Source organism: Henckelia pumila, chromosome 2, assembly GCF_033568475.1.
Source record: "Henckelia pumila isolate YLH828 chromosome 2, ASM3356847v2, whole genome shotgun sequence".
NCBI lineage: Eukaryota > Viridiplantae > Streptophyta > Magnoliopsida > Lamiales > Gesneriaceae > Henckelia > Henckelia pumila.
Window position 1 is genome coordinate 128,134,660 of NC_133121.1, and position 22,109 is coordinate 128,156,768.

The following is a 22,109-nucleotide window of genomic DNA, read 5'->3' on the forward strand; positions in this document are numbered from 1 at the left end:
TGATTTTCCGGTTGCCAAGAAGGGTCGACCCAAGATCAATGGCATCTCTGCATCCTCTTCCATATCAAGTACCACGAAGTCGACTGGAAATATGAATTTGTCGAATTTGACCAACACATCTTCTATTAACCCTCGTGGGTATTTTATGGATCTATCTGCAAGCTGCAACGACATCCTTGTAGGATGTGGTTCTCCCATCCCAAGTTTCCTAAAAACAGAAAACGGAATCAAGTTAATGCTCGCACCTAAATCACAAATAGCCTTATGAAAAGAGACATTTCCAATCATGCAAGGGATATAAAAACTCCCTGGATCTTTCAACTTAGGAGGGATTTTGTTTTGCACTAAGGCAGAACAATTCTCAGTTAGGTTCACCATTGCATGTGCCTCTATCTTTCTCTTGCTGGCTAAGATTTCCTTCAAAAACTTTGCATAACTAGGCATTTGCAACAAAGCGTCTGCAAAAGGAATATTTATCTACAATTTTTAAAATACCTCAAGAAATTTAGCAAATTGTGCATCAATCTTAGCTTTCTTCAGTGCCGCAGGAAACGGGGTGGGATAACTATATTAGGTTGTACTGTGGATGTTTGTGTAGAGTTAGATAACTTACCTATCGAGGCTCCTTGCTTGCCTTCATCCTGATTCTCGTTTGGCTCAGTCACCTTGGCCTCCAATTTCATTCCGCTCCAATTATACGGCCTTTACTTGCTCTCTTGGATTTTTCTCTGTATCGCTCGGTAATGTTCCAGGCTCTCTGTTGGACATTGATTTTGCCAACTGCCCTATTTGATTATCCAAATTATTTATTGATGCATCTTGGTTTTGCATCCTGGTTTCAGTGGCAGAGATAAACTTCGTCATCATTTGCTCCAACGATGACTTCTCCTCATGGTGTTGCTTGCCATAGTTTTGATTTCCTTGTGGTCGAGACTGGTTATTCTGACGACCCCAAGAGAAATTTGGATGTTGCCTCCAACCCGGATTGTATGTGTTTGAATATGGGTTGTTTCTGGGGCGATTCTGATTGCCCACCCGGTTGACTGGCACCCCCTCTGGCACATAAGATGGGTTATCATCCTGACACTCATTTACAAAATGCTCACCTCGTCACAAAACACTTCTTGTATATGCATAGCTGAATTTCCCATGCTCAACCCATCAATTTTCTTTGTGAGAGCCTCCAACTGAGCAGACATCGCAGTGATTGCGTCTACATGGTGAAGTCCTGCAGTTTTTCTGGGCATATTCCTCTCAGACTGAGGATGATAACTGCTCGAATCCATCTCTTCCAATGATTCGTAGCCCTCCTCCGGTGACTTTCTTAAAATATTTCCACATGCGGCTGCATCTATCATATTACTGTTAGTAGAAAGTAAACCATAATAGAAAGTTTGTACGACCAGCCAGTCTGGAAATTCATGATGTGGGCATCTTCTCAATAGATCTTTATAGCGCTCTCATGCTTCATAGAGTGATTCCTGCTCCGATTGAGAGAAAGTTGTAATTTCTGTCCGCAACTTCATAGACTTGGATGGAGGGAATTATTTGGTGATAAACGCTTTGGCCATGTCCTCCCATGTAGTGATGGAACCTGCAGGTAAACAATTAAGCCATGCCTTAGCTTTGTCTCGCAGTGAAAAATGGAATAAACGTAAATGAACAGCGTCGTTAGAAACCCTCTGATGCTTAAAAATATCACAAATTTCTAAAAAATTTGCAATGTGAGCATTCGGATCATCTAAAGTGGTTCCACCAAATTGAACTGTATTCTGAATCATCTGAATAATGGCGGGTTTTATCTTGATTAGCATGAATTACTGGTCGAATGATGCTGGGCCTAGAACCATTGATGGATGGTTGAGCGCATTCCATCATGGATCTATGAGCAGGTGGCCTATTTTCGTCCTCGCCTTCTCTACGTGGTGGTTCGTTTCAGCCATCAGAGCTCCTTGTTGTCTCCTCCTCGCACAAAAAGTTCTTTCAATTTCAGGATCGAACGGTACGAGTTTTGAGTGTGATGATCGTAGCATGCACCAAAGGTTATGCCTGCAGAAATTGAGAGATCAGTAGGGTAAAATTTGTAAACAAACTAAAGAAAATCACTAAGTGGTAAATTGTAAATCAACAGTCCCCAGCAACGGCGCCAAAAACTTGATCGAGCAAATACTAACACTTAAAATCAATATAAATATCTTTCAATTATGCTCGAAATTATCGCAAGTGCACGAGTTAAATTTTAATATAGTAAATACGTAAGAGTATCGTCCTCAGAGACTGTGTAAACAGTTCCACTCAAAAGATTCTTTTTTAGAAAGTTTAAACGAAAATTTGGAATTTTTCTATTCAACTACTATGAGCAAATAATTAACTAAAGACAAGAACAATAAGAGATTTAAAATAATTATTTCTCTGAAAATTTAAATCAGAAGTTTATGAAAATTGTTGAGATTTCGGTTCACCTTCCCCTCTTCGACTCTGAAAATCAATTTCCAACAATCAACTCATGCTTTTGACGATATTTCTTAATAAATTAACATACTCTTTCAAGTTATGATAAACTAATTCAATACCATGAAATAATTAAATGTATTCGATTATTTATCATGTACGAATTGCATGAACGACTCTTGGAATCTCTTAGCTTTCGACCTATTGGACTATCACTATCAACATGTATCCAATTCCATATATCTATGCAAATTATAGATCCATGAACTATGTTATCTTTTCTTATCATGAATTTTTCTTTCGAAACAAATCACAATATTAGATATTGTAAAAGTTAGCTATGCTTCAATAATTCAAATCAAACCAATAACATAATTAAACACTCGTCAAAAGTTGATAATCAATATTCAAGAGTCAAAAGTTAGGGTCGGATCCCCTAAATCTGAACAAAAAGAGTTTAGATACTCCAACTCATAATAAAAATCAATCTAACAATGTTTTAACATAAGAACTCAAAGTTTGGAAGAAAAGAAAACTCAGAAACGCCAAGGAGAATCTTCCAATCTCTTCGCAGCCGCCTTGTAACACCCGATATTTTTAATTACGTAAATCCGCCTGCACAATTAGGATATTTAATTATTTAAATTTTAGATTTATGGGTTAAATAATTATGTGAATTATTTGTGCATGATTTAATTTAATTTTTAAGCATTTAACCCATAATTAGTAAATTTTTATGATTTTTAGTATTTTAATTATTTGATCGCGTAGACGGGACCGTGGACGGACGAGATGACAACTTTCTAGCCAAATTATTTTATGAGCCTTTTTAGAGCCCTAAAATATTATTTTGAGTTTTATTATCTCAAAATTTTAAGTATTTAATTTTATATAATTTTAGGAGTCCTTTTTATCCAAAACTAGCCAAGATAATGACTTTTAATCACTTTTAAAAATTCCCTTAATTTTAATTTCGGGATTTTTATTAATGTTTCAGATTTTTAAATATTTCTTTTAGAGTTTTGTGTTAAGTTATATTTTATCTATATATTTAATATCCTTAATAATATATTAATTACCCTATTTTCTTAATATTAAAAACCCTAACCTAATCTACCCAAACCCATCGACCAAGCCATCAGCCGCCTCCCTCCATTCTCCATATTCATCTTCTTCACCTAGCAATCCTTGAAGAACTCCATAGCTCATTTTTGAAGGTTCAAGTCGGTTGTCATCGCCCCCGTCGTCCCGGACTCGTCGCCTTCTCGTTTTCTCTACTACTTCGGTGAAAGGCATGATTTTTCCTTCTCTTTTCTTCTCCATATCAGTATATGCATGTGTGTATCGTGTATACATCAAACTTTTCCAAGATTTTTCCAGAAAATTTCGGTTTTGGACGTTGCACCTTGTTCTTGCATTATTTTGGTTTGCATACTCATGTTTTTAAGGAAGGGGCCGATCCAGGGCTGCTGGCCACGTCTAGGGTGATGTCTTAGGGTCCCTAGGATTGAATGGCTTGCCTGGTTCGAGCCATGCATGGCCAGGAGAGGAGCTGGTTCAGAACACATCCTAGGGTGCGCAGGTTGAGCGATGTTGGGAGATTGGGTCGTTCTCGGTCCATAAGGCGTGTTTTAGACTGATTCCAGTTGGGTTAGAACCACAAGACATAGGGAAAGGTAATCCAAGTTGTGCTCCGGACAGTGGTGGTCGGATCTGGGCGGCCGAACGGTCGGAAGTCCGGCGTTGCGCGCAGGACGCAAGCAGATTAAGGGATAGATGGTTTTGCTTCGTTCTCCTTCGTTAGGGATCGGTTTGGGCTGGTTTTTAGCTTGTTGGAAACGTCTTGAAGAGGGCTAGGGGTAGGTGGTGGTGCTCCGGCCAGGGGACGGCCGGAGCATGGCAGCAGCAGCCCCGGAAAGCTGCTGCTCGCGGCCGAGGAGAAGGATAAGAGAGGGGTTCGGGTTCTAGGGTTTCTAGCTGGTCCGGGTCGGGCTGTGGGTTCCGGGTCGGGTCAGTGGGTCATGGGTTATGTTAGTTGGGTCCGGGTCCGGGTTAAGTGCTTCGGGCTCGGGTATTTTTATTTTTAAGTTTTAAGTTTAATTAAGTATTTAATGGGCCTAATTAAATCCCAAATTTAATTGGGCTCCATTTAATTATTTTGAGTCAAATTTATTTATTTTAGGCTTAATTAATTTAATTAAGTGAGTCCAATAATTTTTATGGCTTTAGGGCCCGTGAAAATTATTGGGCCAGTCTTTGGGTTTTTGGGCCCATTGGGCCAGTTTAAGTTGTTATTGGGCTTAGTGTATTTTAATGGGCTTAAATTAATTTAATTGGACTTAGAATAATTTTATTGGGCTTAAGTATATTAATGGGCCAGTCTCAGTGTTAATGGGCCAGATTTAAGTAAATGGGCTTGAGTGTTAGGGCCAGCAGTCCAGTACGATCCATGAAAATTTGCATGTGTCCTGAATATATATTTAATTATTTTTATGCATTTAAGTTATTTTAATATTTATATGTTAGTAAGAAATTAAATTAAATATATATGAAGGACACACATTTTATTCAAGTACATGCATTCATGAAATAATATTTTATGCATGATTAAATGTTTAAGGTTGAGCAAGAAAATATTTTATGTTGGAAGTTGAAGTAGTGTGACAATTTAAGGGGGATTCGTCCCCATATGATTGAAGGGCAGTTTACTGCCAATTTAAGAGGTGATTCGTCACCGGCCACGTACGTTGGTTTCCACGCTGATCAGTATTTAATGTATGATTTAAGGTTACACTACGGATACAACCATGCTATGTTAGAAAATTAATTTGCTCAACAATGTTATGTATTATGTTATTTAAGTTTATTTAAGTTAAGTTATGTTATGTAATTTTGAAGCATGCTCATTCATGTATATGTATGTATTAGTATTTAATTGTTTTAAATTATTTTAAACACTTGTTATGTTAGCATGTTGGGCCTCTAGGCTCACTACACTGGTATGATGCAGGTGAGTACGTTGAGGATGAGATTGTACCCACCGGAGGCGAGGATGTATGAGCAGACATGCAGTGGCCCCGTGACCGTGATAGCTTCTGAGTCACCATGCATGTTGTTTTTGAATATTTTAGCATGATACATTTTTATTACTTTTAGAGGTTGAGAGTCTAGAATATTTTATTTAATATTTTCAGTGCATGCAAATTTTATTCATTTCATTTATGCAGTATTTTTAATAAATTGTTTGACTCAGATATTTATTTAGTTTATTTTAAAGAATGCATTTTTATTTAAGTATTTAATTATTTATTTATTTATTTTTAAATCTTTTTATTCTGTGTATATTTGTATGGGCATATATGTACATATTTTATTTAGTAAGTATATATAAAAAAAAAAAAATTCCGCATATTTATTTATTATAGAGTTAGGGTCGTTTCACGCCTTCCTTCAATCTTCAGTACGTCCAAACCTCAAAAAGTCTGAAAATATTCTATTTATATTGCCCCCAGAGTCCTTTTCATGTAAAACACCCGGAATTAAAAATTTCCAAATTACGCGAGAGCGCCCGAGTGGTAGAATTTGGCAGCTCGGGCGCTGGGTCCTCTGATATTTTCAGCTGCATTTTTTCGAGCACGCGCTCGAGCGGTAATAAATTACCGCTCGAGTGCACCCCTCTCTGACTCACTATTTTGCTTTTCAATATTGCGCTCGGGCGGTAGAATATTGCAGCCCGAGCGCACTATGCTTTCTGCCCAAAATCTGAAATGTTTCTTATTTTCCTGCCAAATCAACCACCAATCGAGAGGAGTGAACAAAATGCAAGGGAAAACACTAAATGCAAACAAGATTAGATTAAAACAAACAAAATGACACGAAACGAATGCGAAACACATAAAAATCATGCAATAAAACGCGTGAAAAAGAATCCTATCATCCATGCATACGCAAAACTCATGCATACGCAAAATATTTCAAAAATCAATAAACTGTGAAAGAGAAAATATTAAACATGTGCGGAAATAACTGTTTTAAATCTCAAAACCACTAAACATAAACTGAGCATCGGTCACGGGTGAGCTAGCTGCCTGGAAGCTCATACGTCCTCACCACCAATCGGGGCTACATGCTCAACAACAAACTCTTGTCCACCTGCACGATTTAAGTCTAATGAGCCTAGAGGCTCAACATGTTCTATCCAATGATAACAACGTGAAATCACATGCAAGCACACATCATATAAAATATCATGAATATACTTATACATGCATAATCTTAAAAACATTATATAATGCTGCATCTTAAACATGATCATCATCATATCTCAAATCCAACATTAGCATCTAATAACACTTCCAAATCCAACAAAATCGAGCCCAAAACTCAAAAATCTCACCAATATTTCCAGATATCCAAAAATAGTCAAACTCATTGACTAATTAACACGTGTATTTTATGAATACACTCTATAACTCATTTGGCAGTAATAATTATTTTAACAGTTCAATAATTATTTAATTGTCAATTACTTCGATAATAATTTTTTTTTTTGGACGTTACAACTCCCTTCCCAAATTTCCTTCTCCGTCGATTTTATCATATCATATAGAGCCCTGGCAATGATGTTAGGATCCTCCTCGATTACGTTGACGTTGGGATCCTCGACGACATTGGCGTCAGGATCCTCGTTCACCACTGCCTCCTCATTAACATTTTGGTAATCATAAGAAGGTTGTTCGAATCCGAATTGGTATTCACTTTCAGAATATCTGTCTGGATCCATTGATGTCGCAAAGTTAGTTGGCAAAGCGTCTGTGGTCATACGCCGTCTACTTCGAGACGAAGATGGTGCATCCATATTAACTCCTGGAAACGATGGACGGATGTAATCTTCCCCATGAAAGAACCAATTGTAGTAGTTAGGAACAAACTCATATCTGAACAAGTGTAACTTCATCGTGTACTCGTCTAAGTAAGTTAGATTCTGACATTTATTTCGGTTGCATGGACACCTTATAGATCCGTCGGGTAAACATGTCGGATTACTTTTTGCAAAAGCAACAAATACCTTCACCCCATTAATGAATTCATCAGGCAAAAATCCATTAACCATTCGCTGATCCATCCAACTTCGGTCGTAAGCCATTCGGTCCTACAGTATAATAATACTTAAATGTTCGTATCAAAACATATTCACAAACTTGAACGAAATTTATTTACTTAATTATCTATAAAAGCGCACTGACCAGTCACATGCACAAATTATAAAAAATAATCTATAAGCAACCCAACACACCCAAACAAAAAATCTTTTACAAGTAATTATTAAAAACATTGTGAATGCAAAGAAAATAAAAATTATAAAATAAGTTGAATCGTATTCGAAATAGACAACAATAATATATTTGACCAAAAATATATAATTCAAACAAAATAATTCTTAGAACATTACACATAACAAAACAAGTATACCACAATTAAAAAAACTGTTGTCGTATGCAAATTACGTACCTCTTCTTTTAGCTTTCGGAATTTGAGAAGCGAATAAGAGAAACTTCGATGGTGTAATGATTGATTATAAATATATGTAGATTATATTATGTATTTCTCTTGATTTGTGAAGTTAGCATTCCGCGAATGTATATTTATATCCAATTTTTCGCGACGATTTTTGAAAAACCGTTGCAATATAAAAGATCATTTTCCTCACGTACAATAAATGAGACGTGTAGAAGAAAATTGCGACGGTTGTGCCTAACCGTCGTAATAGAGACGCTTAAATTTTAAAATGTTGTTATAATTTGCAACGGTTTATTTTAAACCGTCGCAACCGTTGCAAAATTTCGGGTTTTTTTTAGTGTTAGTACGTATGGTACATCAGATGTATTTGGTTATAATTCGAAGTCTATATAATATTTTATTTTACAAATTACAATTTAGGAGAGTTAACCTTGTCCAATTTAAAATAATATAAATTTACATTTTGTAGTGGGCACGATGGGTATAATATTTTATTTTACAAATTACAATTTAGGAGAGTTAACCATAGTGCCCACTACAAATACAAAAATGCAGGTGATCGGATCTATATATATATTGGACTTATATATTTTTTAAAGTGTCCACCTATCATGCCCACTAATGATGTGGCACTATTCTATTGGACTTATAATTTATCACATTTTTATCACATCCAATAGAATAGTGTCACATCATTGGTGGGCATGATAGGTGGGCACTTGAAAAAAACTCTATATATATATATCTTATCGAGTAGCTCGCGAGCTACTCAAACAGAAACAAATGAAGCTCGAGCTCGACTAGAATGAAGGATCGAGCTGCTCGAGCTCGATTTGACCGAGCTACTCACGAGTAGCTTCATTTCCTTACACCCCTACTCATACATGATACACCAACTGTGTAAAAAGTTATATTTCCATATTCATTCCCTTGATTAAAAATAAAAGAAATAAGATCCATAAAAAATGTTATTAATTATAATTATAATTATAATAGTTAAAAGATGTGAGATATTTAATGATTTGGGAGAAAAATTATGAAAAATATAATCGTGTCACAACTATTTGTTTGTGCAGTTGATTTTTAATTTCGATCGTGTAGCTGTGTAAGTATTGAAACATTCGTAAAAAAACATAAAGCTAAAAAGATTTCAACTTTCAAGGGGAAAAGAAATGCCAAATACACAATTGGGCCCAGAAGCCCAACTAAGCAATAACAGTAAGAAATAGGTTTCAAGAAAAAAGTGCCGAATACATAATTGGGCTCGAAACTCCAATTTTCACCAATCTCTATTCACATAATTGGGCCCAAAGGCCCAATACATACATTCAAATTAATTCAGGCTGTGCTTGGATGAGTATATTTGGATTTGTGAGAGGATTTCAAATTAATGGATTTGAAAATCATTGATTTAAATCCTCCTTTTATTAAATTCCTTGCTTGGATCAACATAAAATTTCAAAGTGAATTTTAAATTAATTCATTCCCTTGCTTGGATTAACGTAGAATTTCAAAGTAAATTTTAAATTCATTTATTAGAAATGTGTTGTTTGACTAAAAAATTTAAGAATTTCATATCGTAGAAAAGTATACTATATTATTCTTTATTTTTTTATATATATTGAAATTAAAACAAGTATTATTATTTCAAAATAACCTTGTCCAATTTACAATAATATAAATTTACATTTTATTTATTTAAATTGTATTAAATACTAAATTTACGTATATAAAAATTTTTAAAAACTATTTTATATTTTTTCTCAAAAACAAATATATATCTTATTATAATTAAACTTCATAAGATAAAAAAATCATGTCCATCAAATACCTGAGTTTCAACATAAAACAATCAAATTCGTTGACAATTTCTTTTTCATCATGCTAGTGACATAAGAAATATTTTTCGTTTTCGTATAATCATTCTATAATCAAATTAAAATTTTATTGATTTTTCATCTCCTATTGTAAATAAGATCATTGAAGAACACTCAAATGTTTTCATAAATTTATGTGGGCAGTGGAGGAAAACGTGTGTGTTTTCTTTTTTTTTTCACGAGTAAATCGGTTAATTTGGTAACCGACCAAATGAATCGATTTTAATTCGGTTCGATTTTCATCGGTTTTTATAATAATTTTGATCGGTTCGGTTCTTCTAAAAAAAATCGGATCGGTTCGATTATTGGAAATTCGGTTCGGTCGGTGACCGAACCGGCCGAATGCTCACCCCTAGTAACATACACCAATAAAAAAATTTATAATAACACATATCCAATATCCAACTCAAAATAAAATAGATTTAATGTATCCAACAACTAAATTCTTCGACGAGCTCGATATTCTTCATACATTTGCATAGCCAAAGTTTCTCGAAACATAGTTCATTCCCTTGTTGTTCGAACTGTCATTATTTGTTCTTTTTCATCACCCGAATCATTTTCCGTCACAACCATTTGTCCTAATTCTCGATCCACTTAATCTAATAATGGATCCTCCGGCATCTCATCGCGGATAAAGTTATGTAAAATGCAACAAACATTGATGATTCTAATTTGTGTTTTTAGATCATAAAAGCAAGCAGTGCGCAAAATTGCCCATCTTTTTTTAAGCAAACCAAAACTCTTTTCAATTGCATTTCGTGTAGAAGAGTGTCGAAAATTGAACAATTCTTTATAATTTCTTGGGGTGTTTCCTCTCCAGTCGTTGAGATGATAACGAGTTGCTCTGAAAGTTGCAAGAAAACCAAGACCATTTGTATATCCAGCATCAACAAGATAATACTCATCTAAACACAATTTACAAAAATATGAAGTTAGAGATTGCAAACCTTTATTTTAAAAAAATAAAAAATAAAAACTTAAATCTACTCAAGCATTTTTAACTTACTAATGTTAACTTTTAAGCCATTATTATGTCTACTCATTGCATCACGTAGTACTCGAGCATCTGAAGCGGATCCCTCCCATCCAGGTAGCACATGGAAATTTCAAGTTAGCATCACATGCTCCTAAGACGTTAGTACACAAATCACCTTTTCTACTCCTATATAGACTCCGATCTTGAGCGGGAACTGTGAGTTTAATAAATGTTCCATCTAAAGCTCCCACTGCATTCTAGAGTTCTCATTAATCAGTTCAAAGAAAGATGAAAAAATACATAAAATATTTAAAATTATTTTGAAATTTACCGGGAACCATTTCCACTTGTCAAGATCTCTTTCGTGACGTATTCCACTTGATTGTTGCTTAATATAAAGCTTTCCTATTTTCAAGACCGCCCGCAAAACTATATGAAATTGTCTGCTAACAGTTTCTTTAGAGCGTCCAAATACGGCTTTAATAGTATTATGTTTTTGATCATGTCCTATAATATACAAAAAGTATGCCACAATTTCTTCTAATGTTACATTTTTTGTAACATTTAAATCTCCTTCACAACGCAATATATGACACAACCTATTAAATACTCTAATGTTTATACGCAACTGGCTCATACAAGTAGGTTCATGACTTAAACATTTCATCCAAATTGACTTTTGATAAGCCCTTATATGATAATCACTCGTTAACACATCTTTGATCATATATCTTTGACGATGCCAAGTTCCAATAATTCCAATAAGAACATTTACCAATAAAATAATTATTTATGTCCCTTCGTCGTTCTTTTCAAATTCATATCGTGAACGTTTTCTTCCCGCGTATATATCTTTTTCAACAATATCCATTGAACCTAAATTTAAAATACAATATAAACGATGATAATCAAATAAAATAGATTTTATGTATAAACATAATACAAGAGCAAAACCCAAGAGAGTAAATTCAAGCAGAATGTCATATAATGCCTCTTTAAACTACAGGAGACTACCATGGATATATAACATAATAGGATGGCATTTGTGACTTTTGATTATGGTAGGTTGCATCGAGCTGCCGAAGGAATGTGCAAACAATCTCAACCAATTAAATTCACACACAAAAAAAAACAGGCAAGTATAAGCACCTCCTAGGACGTAAACAATTCAATTACATTGAGTATTCATTTAATACAGATTTAAGAAAAATAAATATACCCACAGCACTAAAAGTTTAGGATTTTTGGATATAGAATTTTTTTTTTTTGAATTTTGGTTTGTGTTATATTATTAGTGAGCTTTGTAAACAATTCAATTACATTGAGTATTCATTTAATACATATTTAACCAAAATAAATATACCCACAGAACATAGTGCACTGCAAGCTGCAAGAATTACCTAAAATACACAGTGAGTGGAAAGAAAAAAAGTCACGGACAGGTGTTTGATTTGCATCCATAACCAAATGAATCTTCAATAGCAAAATTTGAAGCCTACGTCAAAACCAAGCACATGGCTTTGGGCCCTTTTAAAATCTTGGTTTGTACAGATCTTCAGTTTTTCTTCTTTTCTTTTTTTTTTTCCAAATTAAATCACATGAGAAAACAAGCACCAAAGCTTGAATGCATAGGGGAACTCACCTGAGAAATATTTTACATATGCATGCATGCCACCACCAAGCCAGAAGCACTTGATATTATACATTTATAAGGAATGTGCAAACAATCTCAACCAATTAAATTCACACACAAAAAAAAAAAAAAAACAGGCAAGTATAAGCGTTGAACACTTTTCTCGACTTTTCTACTGGGAACAACTTATATAAACAGGTTACTTCATCCTACTTCACATCCAATATCTAGTGACCCGATACTGATTCAAAGAGCAATTGACAAACGATTATATGATAAGAAGAACTTGGGAATTGCAAAAAAGCCACCTTCATTCTCAAAAAAAAAAAAAAGCCACCTCCTGGCCAATGTAACCGAGAGAATGACTTGGATTGCTGTAAGCAGGGGAAGTTTTATACCACATACATATGTTTTCCCCCGGTGACTGGAAGCACCAAACCAGTACTGACACTCAACAGTTTTCAGAAAGGTGGAGATGGTGGTGGACCATCGGAAAATAAAGAAAGATAATCATCGGGGATCACAACACACATTAACAAATACAAAGAAATCAGCTCAAATCACACATACCGCCTGAATTCAAACAAATTTACCAGAAAACTACCGCAAGAAAGGAAAGATTGCGCACCTAAATGTAATCGAGATCACATTTCAGGGTGTTCCTGGAAAAATCGGCAGACACATCTGCAAAACAATATAGCGTTGCTGTCATGCAATCTCCCCAATCTGAAACCTTTTTTTCCCAAGGTAAAAACATGAATTAACTTCAAAATACAGGATCACGAATGCAAAATCGTGCAGACGATCATATAAACGTACATGAGGTGCTGAGATTGCTTCAGGAAATCCACATCCCGGGAATCGATTAGGGTTTTGGCTTGAAGAAAACATGAAGAATGCAAAATCGTGCACGATCCACACCGTAGCGAAGAAAAAACTCGAAGAAAGCAACGCCGAGAAAAATTTAAAATTAGCTGCTGTGGCTATGGATTTAAATCCCTTGAAAAATAGGGTAAAAATTGACTGCCCAAATCAATAGACTTGCAATCTCAAATCTGTGCCAAACAGTTGGAGTGGATTTGGGCCGTGGATTTGAAATCCAAATCAGCCCAAATCCACTCATCCAAGCAGCAAAGATTGAATTATTAATGATATTGTTTCTTTAAAAAATTAATAATACTGTTTTGACAAGTAGATATTATGGAGCATTATATGAATTTTATTTAATGATATTGTTTTCACGTTTATTTCAATAATAATGGTAAGGTTGGACTTAGATGAAATAATTTGAAGCAATGAATTTTAAATCCATAGATTTTAAATTCAATTAATTATATTAAGTGAATTTCAAATCCACTCTTTGCTAATTCATGTAGGTGCATGTCATGCAACTTTAATTGTGATTCATTTTTAAATAAATTCAATATATTTGTCATTTCAAATCCTTCGTTCAAATCTATCTCTAAATCAAATAATTCATTTAAATCAAAACCATCTCATTCAAACGTAACCTTAAAAATATTAAATTTAAAAGGTGAAATTATAATTTCATCTCTAGATGATGATTGAAATTATGAATTTTAAATCTATTTGATTGTTCTATTGAATTTATATTAATTTTATATAAAATCCACCGTACATTTACAAAAGGTAAATGAAATGTTGATTATCAATTTATCATGAAATGGATGTTATTTCAAATTCACCACTCAAAAGTCAAATTCTCATAACAAATATCTTATTTCATGTCCTTCAATTTAAACACAACCTTAAAGTTAGATAATCGAATTGCGGTTGCCTAATATCCTACTTTTTTAAATTTGAAAAGACGATATGATATTAAATATATATATATATATATAGAATTATGATAAATTTAAAATCTATGGAGAAACCATTGCCCAGTTAATTTGAGTAGATTTGTAGTAAAATCAATTAAATATCCAAAAACATCAAATCCTTGTAAGGTAGCCTTGATGTCCATTTATGCTGTGAATAACAAAAACAAATTGCATGATTGTAGCCATATACTCGTAATAACTAGCATCATGTACATGCATGTCACAATGTATAAATAATAAAATAATGAGTAATGCTATATACATGAATAAATTTGTGCAACACAACTCACACTATAAAAAATCGATACAAATATTTTATTTATCAAATCTCATGAATATTGAATAAAAAATCTCACGATATATTGTCAAAATCTCACGATATAATAGCAAAAACTCACGATATAATTGTTGTACGAGATATTGGTTGTATCTTTAGTATTATTCTAAAATAATACAATATATTAATAATCATCTTTTATGAACAATAAATTTTAAAACAAATATTTAAATTATGATTTTAAATAATTAAATCTACAAAGATTGATAAACAAATCAAAAATTTATTTATCATATTTATAGGGGTTAATTGAGAGAAAGATGAAAAAAAAAATGGTAATATATGCTAAAATATAACGTTGAGTTAAAATTGAGGTGGAAACAAATGTGTCATCATATTAAAAACAATTAATGTTGATATAGTATAAACGGGTAGAGATAGCTAATAATATACTAGTGCATTTTTTAGCGCGTGGTATGTTTGTACAGTTTATTGTTACTGATTTTTTATTTTTGATTTTAATAAAAACTGTTTTGTGTGTCTCATAAACCCGGAGTATGGGTTAGCATTTGCTTAACTAATTAAAATATAAAAACTAGTAGTATATTTTTTGTGATATGGTTTTACAAATCTTTATTCGTAAGACAGATGAACATGCTTATATTTACAGTAAAAAGTTATATTATTGATATTAAAATAATAACTTTTAATACATCATACAAATAATACGTATCACAAAATTGAATCGCAAAACTTGTGCCACACAAGTTTTTTGCAAACTTTTCCAAAATTGATTTTAGTAAAAAGTTGAAAATAAAATCACTTATTTAACAAAATACTATTCGTTTTCTGAATTTTCAGTTTTTCATCGTTTGTTTTTAGACACTAGATACCGCTAGATTATTTCACTTAATCATAATCTATATTTTTATAAATCTATATATATATATATATTTTTATAAATCTATAAATATAATTTGTTGCAAAGTCTTGCCAAACTAATTATGGGAATTAGGAAACAGCCAAATATGAATGATGAGCGTTCATCTGCTCCGTTCCGACACACCTTCATTGTTACCGCTCCTACTTCTTCTCTCTCGTTAACTATTTAATATAAATATTCATAGTCTGATTTCTATCTTAGAAAATTTTGGATTCAGTTTAAGATTGGAGAGATGAGCAAGGCGTCGGCGATGGGAAGTCGGACGCTCGTGGGCATTGGGCAAGTACGAGCTGGGGGTCAAGTTTGCCAGGAACACCCAAATCACCGGCGAATCCGCCGTCGCAATCAAAATCATCGATCGTCATCGAGTGCTCAGGCATCACATGGTGGAACAGGTTCTTCCTATTTCAATCGTATTGATGATATGTTATTGATTCGATACGCACCAATCCGCATATCAATCTTCATACGCGTTTGTTTATGTAATCGTTTGTTCGTCCGAGCGAACGAATGTGATCTCCAATATCGTCGTTCGACTGAAATCTTGGATTTCCTGGTGTAAATACAGGAAATTTCACTTACATGTCGAAAAATCACGTGATTAATAATGAAAAAAAATTAAATTTACGATACTAAAATACCTGTTGTAATCAATTACTTGTCGATTGATAGATTTCCTTTTCGTCTATTTTTCTTCACCCGCAGATCTCATTTGTTTTGCAGATAAAAAGAGAAATTTCGACGATGAAGATGATCACGCATCCCAATGTCTTAAATATATTAAAGGTTTCAAATTTCCAATGCATTCCCTCTCCCTTTTCTTCTTTTCCTTCTTCCTCTTCTCGTATACTCTGTCAAGCTCTTGAAAACACAGCAAATGACCGGTAAAAGTGACCTCTAGAAGCGCATATTTTTTAATATATGACAGGAGGAGTATGACTATACTTCTATTTGAGAAAATACCGAACATGTTTACTTGAAGTTAATATCATATGGACCATGCTTAATGCCTGTTGATAGAGTGATTGTGCTGTCGTTTACTCTTACAATTTTTTAATGTACTCCTGAAGATATTCCACAAAAATTATATATTTTCTGTTTTGCTACAGCTGCTTAGTTAGTATAGAGTGACCCGTTTCAATGGTAACTTCGTGTCTGTGAGCCAACTCTCAGTACTACAACTGCTGTATATACCTTGGTTTGTGCCTGTGCTAGGTTATGGCAAGCAGAACAAAGATCTACATTGTTCTTGAATATGTCGGTGGAGGAGAACTATTTGATAAAATAGTAAGTTTTGATTTATTGTGCTTTTATATCAATTTTCCCCAAATTCGACTTTTAAAACCGTGTTAATGTAAGGTTGCTTCACTGCTTATCAGATGCTTGAGTTTATTCTAGATTGATGTGGCAGTAACAACAGGAATGATGCAATCTGTCCTTAATTTATTTTTATTATAGGCTAAATATGGGAAACTTAAAGAAGGCGATGCTAGGAGGTACTTTCAACAACTCATCAATGCTGTGGATTACTGCCACAGTCGAGGTGTGTACCACAGAGATTTGAAGGTTGAAGAAAGTCCATTCTCTATCTGATGGTTCATAAGCCTCTTATTAAGCTAAAAAATTTCAGAATCTTTATTGTCTTCTTTCACGAAGAAGTGATCTGTCTTTGTATCTTTTCAGCCAGAGAATCTGTTGCTGGATTCTCATGGAGTTCTTAAAGTTTCAGATTTTGGATTGAGTGCATTTCAAAAGCAGGTCCGGGTAGGTATATGCAGTTTCTGTAGTTCAAATTGCCAATATCCATAACTGTGGAGATTTTAACGATTTGTTGCGTTCCTTGTATCTTCTATCCGTTATTTGCATGAGTACTTTAAAAGAGTCTGGGAATCGAAACTCTTTCTCATTCATTTCAAGTATTTGGTTTTCCTGTCTCCAGAATATCATAATTGAAACAAGGGAAATCTCATGATGAATATTCTTACTGTAGGAAGATGGGATGCTTCACAAGGGTTGTGGCACACCAAATTATGTAGCACCAGAGGTACCACTTGCGGTTTATGGAACCATGATGTCGTCAGAAGCACATTTTGGTTACTATTATTTAAGATGTCTTTTTATCAGGTGCTCAATGATAAAGGCTATGATGGTACTGCATCAGATATCTGTATGGTCATGTGGAGTTATTCTCTTTGTTTTGATGGCTGGATATTTGCCTTTCGATGAGCCCAACGTCGTTGCTCTGTACAGGAAAGTATGTTTCTGAACAAGTTTTGTTTTGTGTTCTGAGTTATGGTGGAATGTCTTCAAAACACTCTGTGTTCTTTCAGATCCACAAGGCTGAATTTCCGTTTCCACCATGGTTTTCATCCAATGCTAAAAGGCTGATTAAGCGTATTCTGGATCCAAATCCACTCACTGTAAGGTCCAAAACTATAAGCATTACCACGGTTGCATTGTCGTTTATTTTTGGATCTTGTATTTGTTATTTATTTGTCAAGGTTATTGGGTGTAAATTTATATTCATTTTTCTTGTAAAAGAATATTTATTGAATAAATAAAAAAAAATTCTTTATATGAAGATAAAGGCCACATTCATACCTTTTTGGCTGAAATATACGTGCAGATTTCAAAAGGGTAGATTTGGATTTTTCTTGCGGGTCTCTCCTCGATCACAGATCTGCACTCCTTATCCCTTCTAAAATAAGTGATCAAAAATCACAAAGGAGTGAAAAAATATGATAGCAATACAACTACCGCTTAGCTACCAACAAAACAAATATTTGACCATTTTAAAAACCTAATATATGCACATGCTTTAATAAAAGATATTTGAGTATTGAATTTTGTATTGTATTATATGTTCCAGCGAATTACTATTCCGGAAATTCTAGAAAATGATTGGTTCAAGAAAGATTACAAGCTTCCTCAAAAAAAAAAAAAAAAAAAAGAAAGATTACAAGCAGCCCTGTTTTAAGCAGGAAGAGGATGTCAATGTCGACGATGTTGATGCTGTCTTTAATGACTCTGAAGTAAGTTTACTTGTATTTGTTTTATCCCTTAGGTAAGCTTTTCATTCAAATGGAGTTTTGGTTTGGTATAACCTGCTGACGCTGCATGGCTACATTTGGTTTGGTCTGATTCCATATTCTTTTGCAGGACTGTCTTGTCACAGAAAGAAAAGAAAAACCTGTCTCCATGAATGCCTTCGAGCTTATATCTAGGACTCAGGGTTTCAGCCTCGAAAATTTGTTCGATAAGCAGATGGTATGTGTTATCTCACGTGTCTACTCTTCTCTTCTTCCTCCTTTTGGTGGTGGTCATTGATGTGTATTTTGTTGTTAAAATCGGTTTGGAAACATACCATCCACCTATTCTTTGATATAGGAGAATTTCCTCTTCAGATTATTTGTAGTTGCAAACTTTTATGGCTCTAGCTATATTCTAGTTATCAAGGAAACTTCCACCGTTATCTGTGAATGACTGAATTCAAATTATCTGGTGTCTAATCTTTATCACTTTTGTGTCGGTTAAAAACACTGCAGGGCCTGGTGAAGAGAGAAACTCGCCTTACGTCTACATGTCCAGCAAATGAAATAATGTCAAAAATTGAGGAAACAGCTAAACCCTTGGGCTTTAATGTTCACAAAAGAAACTATAAGGTGATAATACAACTCTTTGGATATCCCACGATTTTGGTACTTACAACTGAAGGATAATATTAACGCATGCAATATTTATCTGAAGTTTTCCTAACCATATTCAGATGAAGTTACAAGGTGACAAGAGTGGAAGGAAAGGGCAACTTGCTGTAGCTACAGAGGTATTAACTTGGTTTAGGCAAATTAATTTTGTTTTATGCATGTCGATTTTAGGATCGACTTGCTTACTGTTTGAAATAGTACTGTAACGAGTCAAGATACTGCCTGGGATCGTAGATGGTAAATTAATTAAATTATCTCAATATTTAATTGCTTAAAGCTTAATTAACAGAAATCCCATGGATATTAATCAAGGGAGTAGGGACCATTATGTAAACTATTCCATGAGATTTTTTTTTTGCCATGGATGTGATCTTACCTTCTGGTTTTCATCAACATCAAGCTGGCTGCTGTTCACTTCAGGTTTTGAGGTGGCTCCTTCATTGCACCTGGTTGAGCTCCGTAAAACTGGTGGGGACACATTGGAGTTCCACAAGGCATGCCAATATCTAACTATTAGCTATCACTTTTATATTTTTATTCGTATGGACTATCTTAATTCTTCTGCTATTACATTTCATGATACAGTTCTACAAAACCTTCTCATCTGGGCTGAAAGATGTTGTCTGGACCTCTGATTTGAATAAAGAAGCGACAAGTTGAACGTTCTGTTTATACCTGCAGATGCAAATAATATGGCATATGGGTAATTTTTTATTTTTTATCTTCTGATCTTAACTGGACGTCTTTTTTTGGTAAAAATTCATTATGATCTACAGATCTTTTCCTATCATAATCACAATTTGTCATTAGCTACTTAGTTAGATCTTCAAAAGAGCATTGTGGGGTATGGGATTTTTTCCTCTTGTTTTTCTTCTTGATGACTTTTGTTGCTTTACATAATTCAATTGTAAATTGGTAAGCATTTGAGAAAGGAATCACGTTTGAAGTAACTTTTGAAAGTTTTTTCATGTAAATTCCAACCATTTGTTCACGTGAGTGTTGAATTCATTCTGCAATTTAGGACCCCGAACATTCCAGATTGACTTGTTACTCAACATCTAAAACGATGAATCACATTATATTCACAAAGTATATACTTTCTACTTCTCCATCACTGGACTCTGCTGTATAGCATGAAGAATGATGGTTCGAACCTATCCAACATAGACCAGCCAATAAAATTATAGTAATGGGAATTCCCAAGTACACATTTCCCAGACTACATTAACTTTCTAGATCTTTCATATGGTATTACAAATTAGGCGTCAAGTCATTTGTACCTATCAATAAGCTTCATATCGAGTCCTTAAAGTAGCCAATACCAGAAACATAGAGAGTCACGGTAACATCCAGAACACTAGATTTTTATTAATTTTCCAACATATATATTGTCCCTGCACATCAGTATTATTAACTACATCGTGCTTTAACATATGTTTATATTCATTACTAATAGCAGTAACTAAGACGACAAGTGAAAGAGCCCATGGTTTCTCCACAGATAGCAGTCATTCTGAGAATCCAGCTGATTGGCAGTAGGGTATTGTAGTGAAGTCCCCTGTTGCTCGTTTAGTTGAGGCACTAATTGATCAATATTTTGACCATGGTTATTATTACTATAATTATAATTATTAACAAACGTAGTCAACAACAATCCGGGATCATGATCTTGATTTGCGAAACACGATAGCTGATCATTTTCCCGTTTCTCAAGAGCTGCCCAATCTTGAAGCCCACTGCTTTCTAATATTTCTGAGTAATTATCATAGTTAATGGATCCCTGGGACTGTTCCGCTATTTCTTCTTCACTGGAAATATCTCTCAGTCTTGGTAGTTTCAAGAATCCTCGACTTAAATCCATCATGTTATCATTGGGCACCGCACCGCTGGATTTCTTGGGTTAAATGGGTATGGTAGGAGCATTTTTTCTACATTTTCTTCATCGTCGCAGTCATATGGTGAAACATCTATAGTATTGAGCATGCGCCTCCCAGCTGATGCTCTGTGGCAGTGATTTTTCTTCTTAAACACTCGACAAATCACCCAGCCTTCTTCCTGCAGCACGTCATCAATGCACACCTTCAATCATCATTTTTGAAACAGGATCACATTCACACGTATATATAAAATAGGCACTCACCGGTTTAGAATCCCGCAGATCAGAAAATTGATTTTCACTTACATATTCCGTATGCTTGTTATCACAACTGGTAGTGACTGAGGAACTATTGTTGTCATCGAGTCTATATTCATGCATGATCCAATCAGACTTTTGACCATTCCGGGCACGACCCTTGTAGAAAACAAGAGTCTTCCTCATCCCAATTCGGCTTGAGTTGCTATAGATTACTTTTGTCACATCCGGTAGCCTTCCAGAATCCAGCAGCTGTGGCACGATTGGTGCGCGTGCCTGTTGGGTACTTGTCTTTATGACTGAAGAAGTACCAGTCACTCTGAGGGCTCAAGCTTGTTGAGATCTACATCCTGGATCACATCCAAATCGATCTTGTCTGCCGCAACCTTCTTCCTCAAGTAATACTGTAAAAGCTCCTCTTCTGTGGGATGAAATCTGAAGCCTGGTGGGACTTGAGATTGTCCATTAACGCTGATGCTCATGCTGTGTAGCTAGCTCACCGCCGCCGAGACAATCATTACCTTAATTTAGTTCTAGTAATTAAGCAACATAGTCCATATATGTGTGTGTACTTATTATTTGTTTGGACAGAAGATCTAATTACCTAGGCTTGTAATTAAAAGTGTGTTGGATTAAATATATATATCTAGTAACGCATGGGACTGTTTCTTATTAGTGGGGTGCGTGCATATTGTTGGTGGGTCTTATGTCATGGCAGGTGTGATATAAAATATGGTGGGGGCAGTGAGT

General features: G+C 34.5%; 1 protein-coding gene, 1 long non-coding RNA gene, 1 other non-coding gene and 1 pseudogene across 4 annotated transcripts; 2 read left to right on the forward strand and 2 right to left on the reverse strand.

Annotated features, from left to right (window-relative positions):
• The first annotated feature begins 1,416 nt into the window (after window positions 1–1,416).
• On the forward strand, window positions 1,417–1,522 carry LOC140885823 (small nucleolar RNA R71). The gene has a single exon (XR_012151238.1). It is a non-coding gene; the product is annotated as a small nucleolar RNA R71 (small nucleolar RNA).
• An 8,780-nt stretch (window positions 1,523–10,302) lies between these two features.
• LOC140884088 (uncharacterized) lies at window positions 10,303–13,443 on the reverse strand. 2 transcript variants are annotated; one of them, XR_012150548.1, is made up of 5 exons: window positions 13,280–13,443; window positions 13,089–13,144; window positions 11,159–11,703; window positions 10,858–11,084; window positions 10,303–10,756 (listed from the first exon to the last, which is right to left on the reverse strand). It is a non-coding gene; the product is annotated as an uncharacterized lncRNA (long non-coding RNA). The 2 variants fall into 2 exon arrangements; XR_012150547.1 differs by having other exon boundaries at window positions 11,159–13,144.
• A 2,139-nt stretch (window positions 13,444–15,582) lies between these two features.
• On the forward strand, window positions 15,583–22,028 carry LOC140878380 (CBL-interacting serine/threonine-protein kinase 9-like; annotated as a pseudogene).
• On the reverse strand, window positions 21,086–21,841 carry LOC140878381 (NAC domain-containing protein 43-like). The gene is made up of 3 exons (XM_073281981.1): window positions 21,678–21,841; window positions 21,366–21,564; window positions 21,086–21,304 (listed from the first exon to the last, which is right to left on the reverse strand). Exons 1-3 carry the CDS (start codon window positions 21,839–21,841, stop codon window positions 21,086–21,088), a joined length of 582 nt encoding a protein of 193 aa, XP_073138082.1.
• Window positions 22,029–22,109: the final 81 nt, after the last annotated feature.

Coding starts and splice junctions, on each gene's coding strand:
- LOC140878381 (XM_073281981.1), bottom strand. CDS start 21,841: ATGAGCATCAGCGTTAATGGACAATCTCAAGTCCCACCAGGCTTCAGA. Junction 21,565..21,677: donor AACAAGCTTGAGCCCTCAGA/GTGACTGGTACT, acceptor AGTAATCTATAG/CAACTCAAGCCGAATTGGGA. Junction 21,305..21,365: donor ATCTGCGGGATTCTAAACCG/GTGAGTGCCTAT, acceptor TGATGATTGAAG/GTGTGCATTGATGACGTGCT.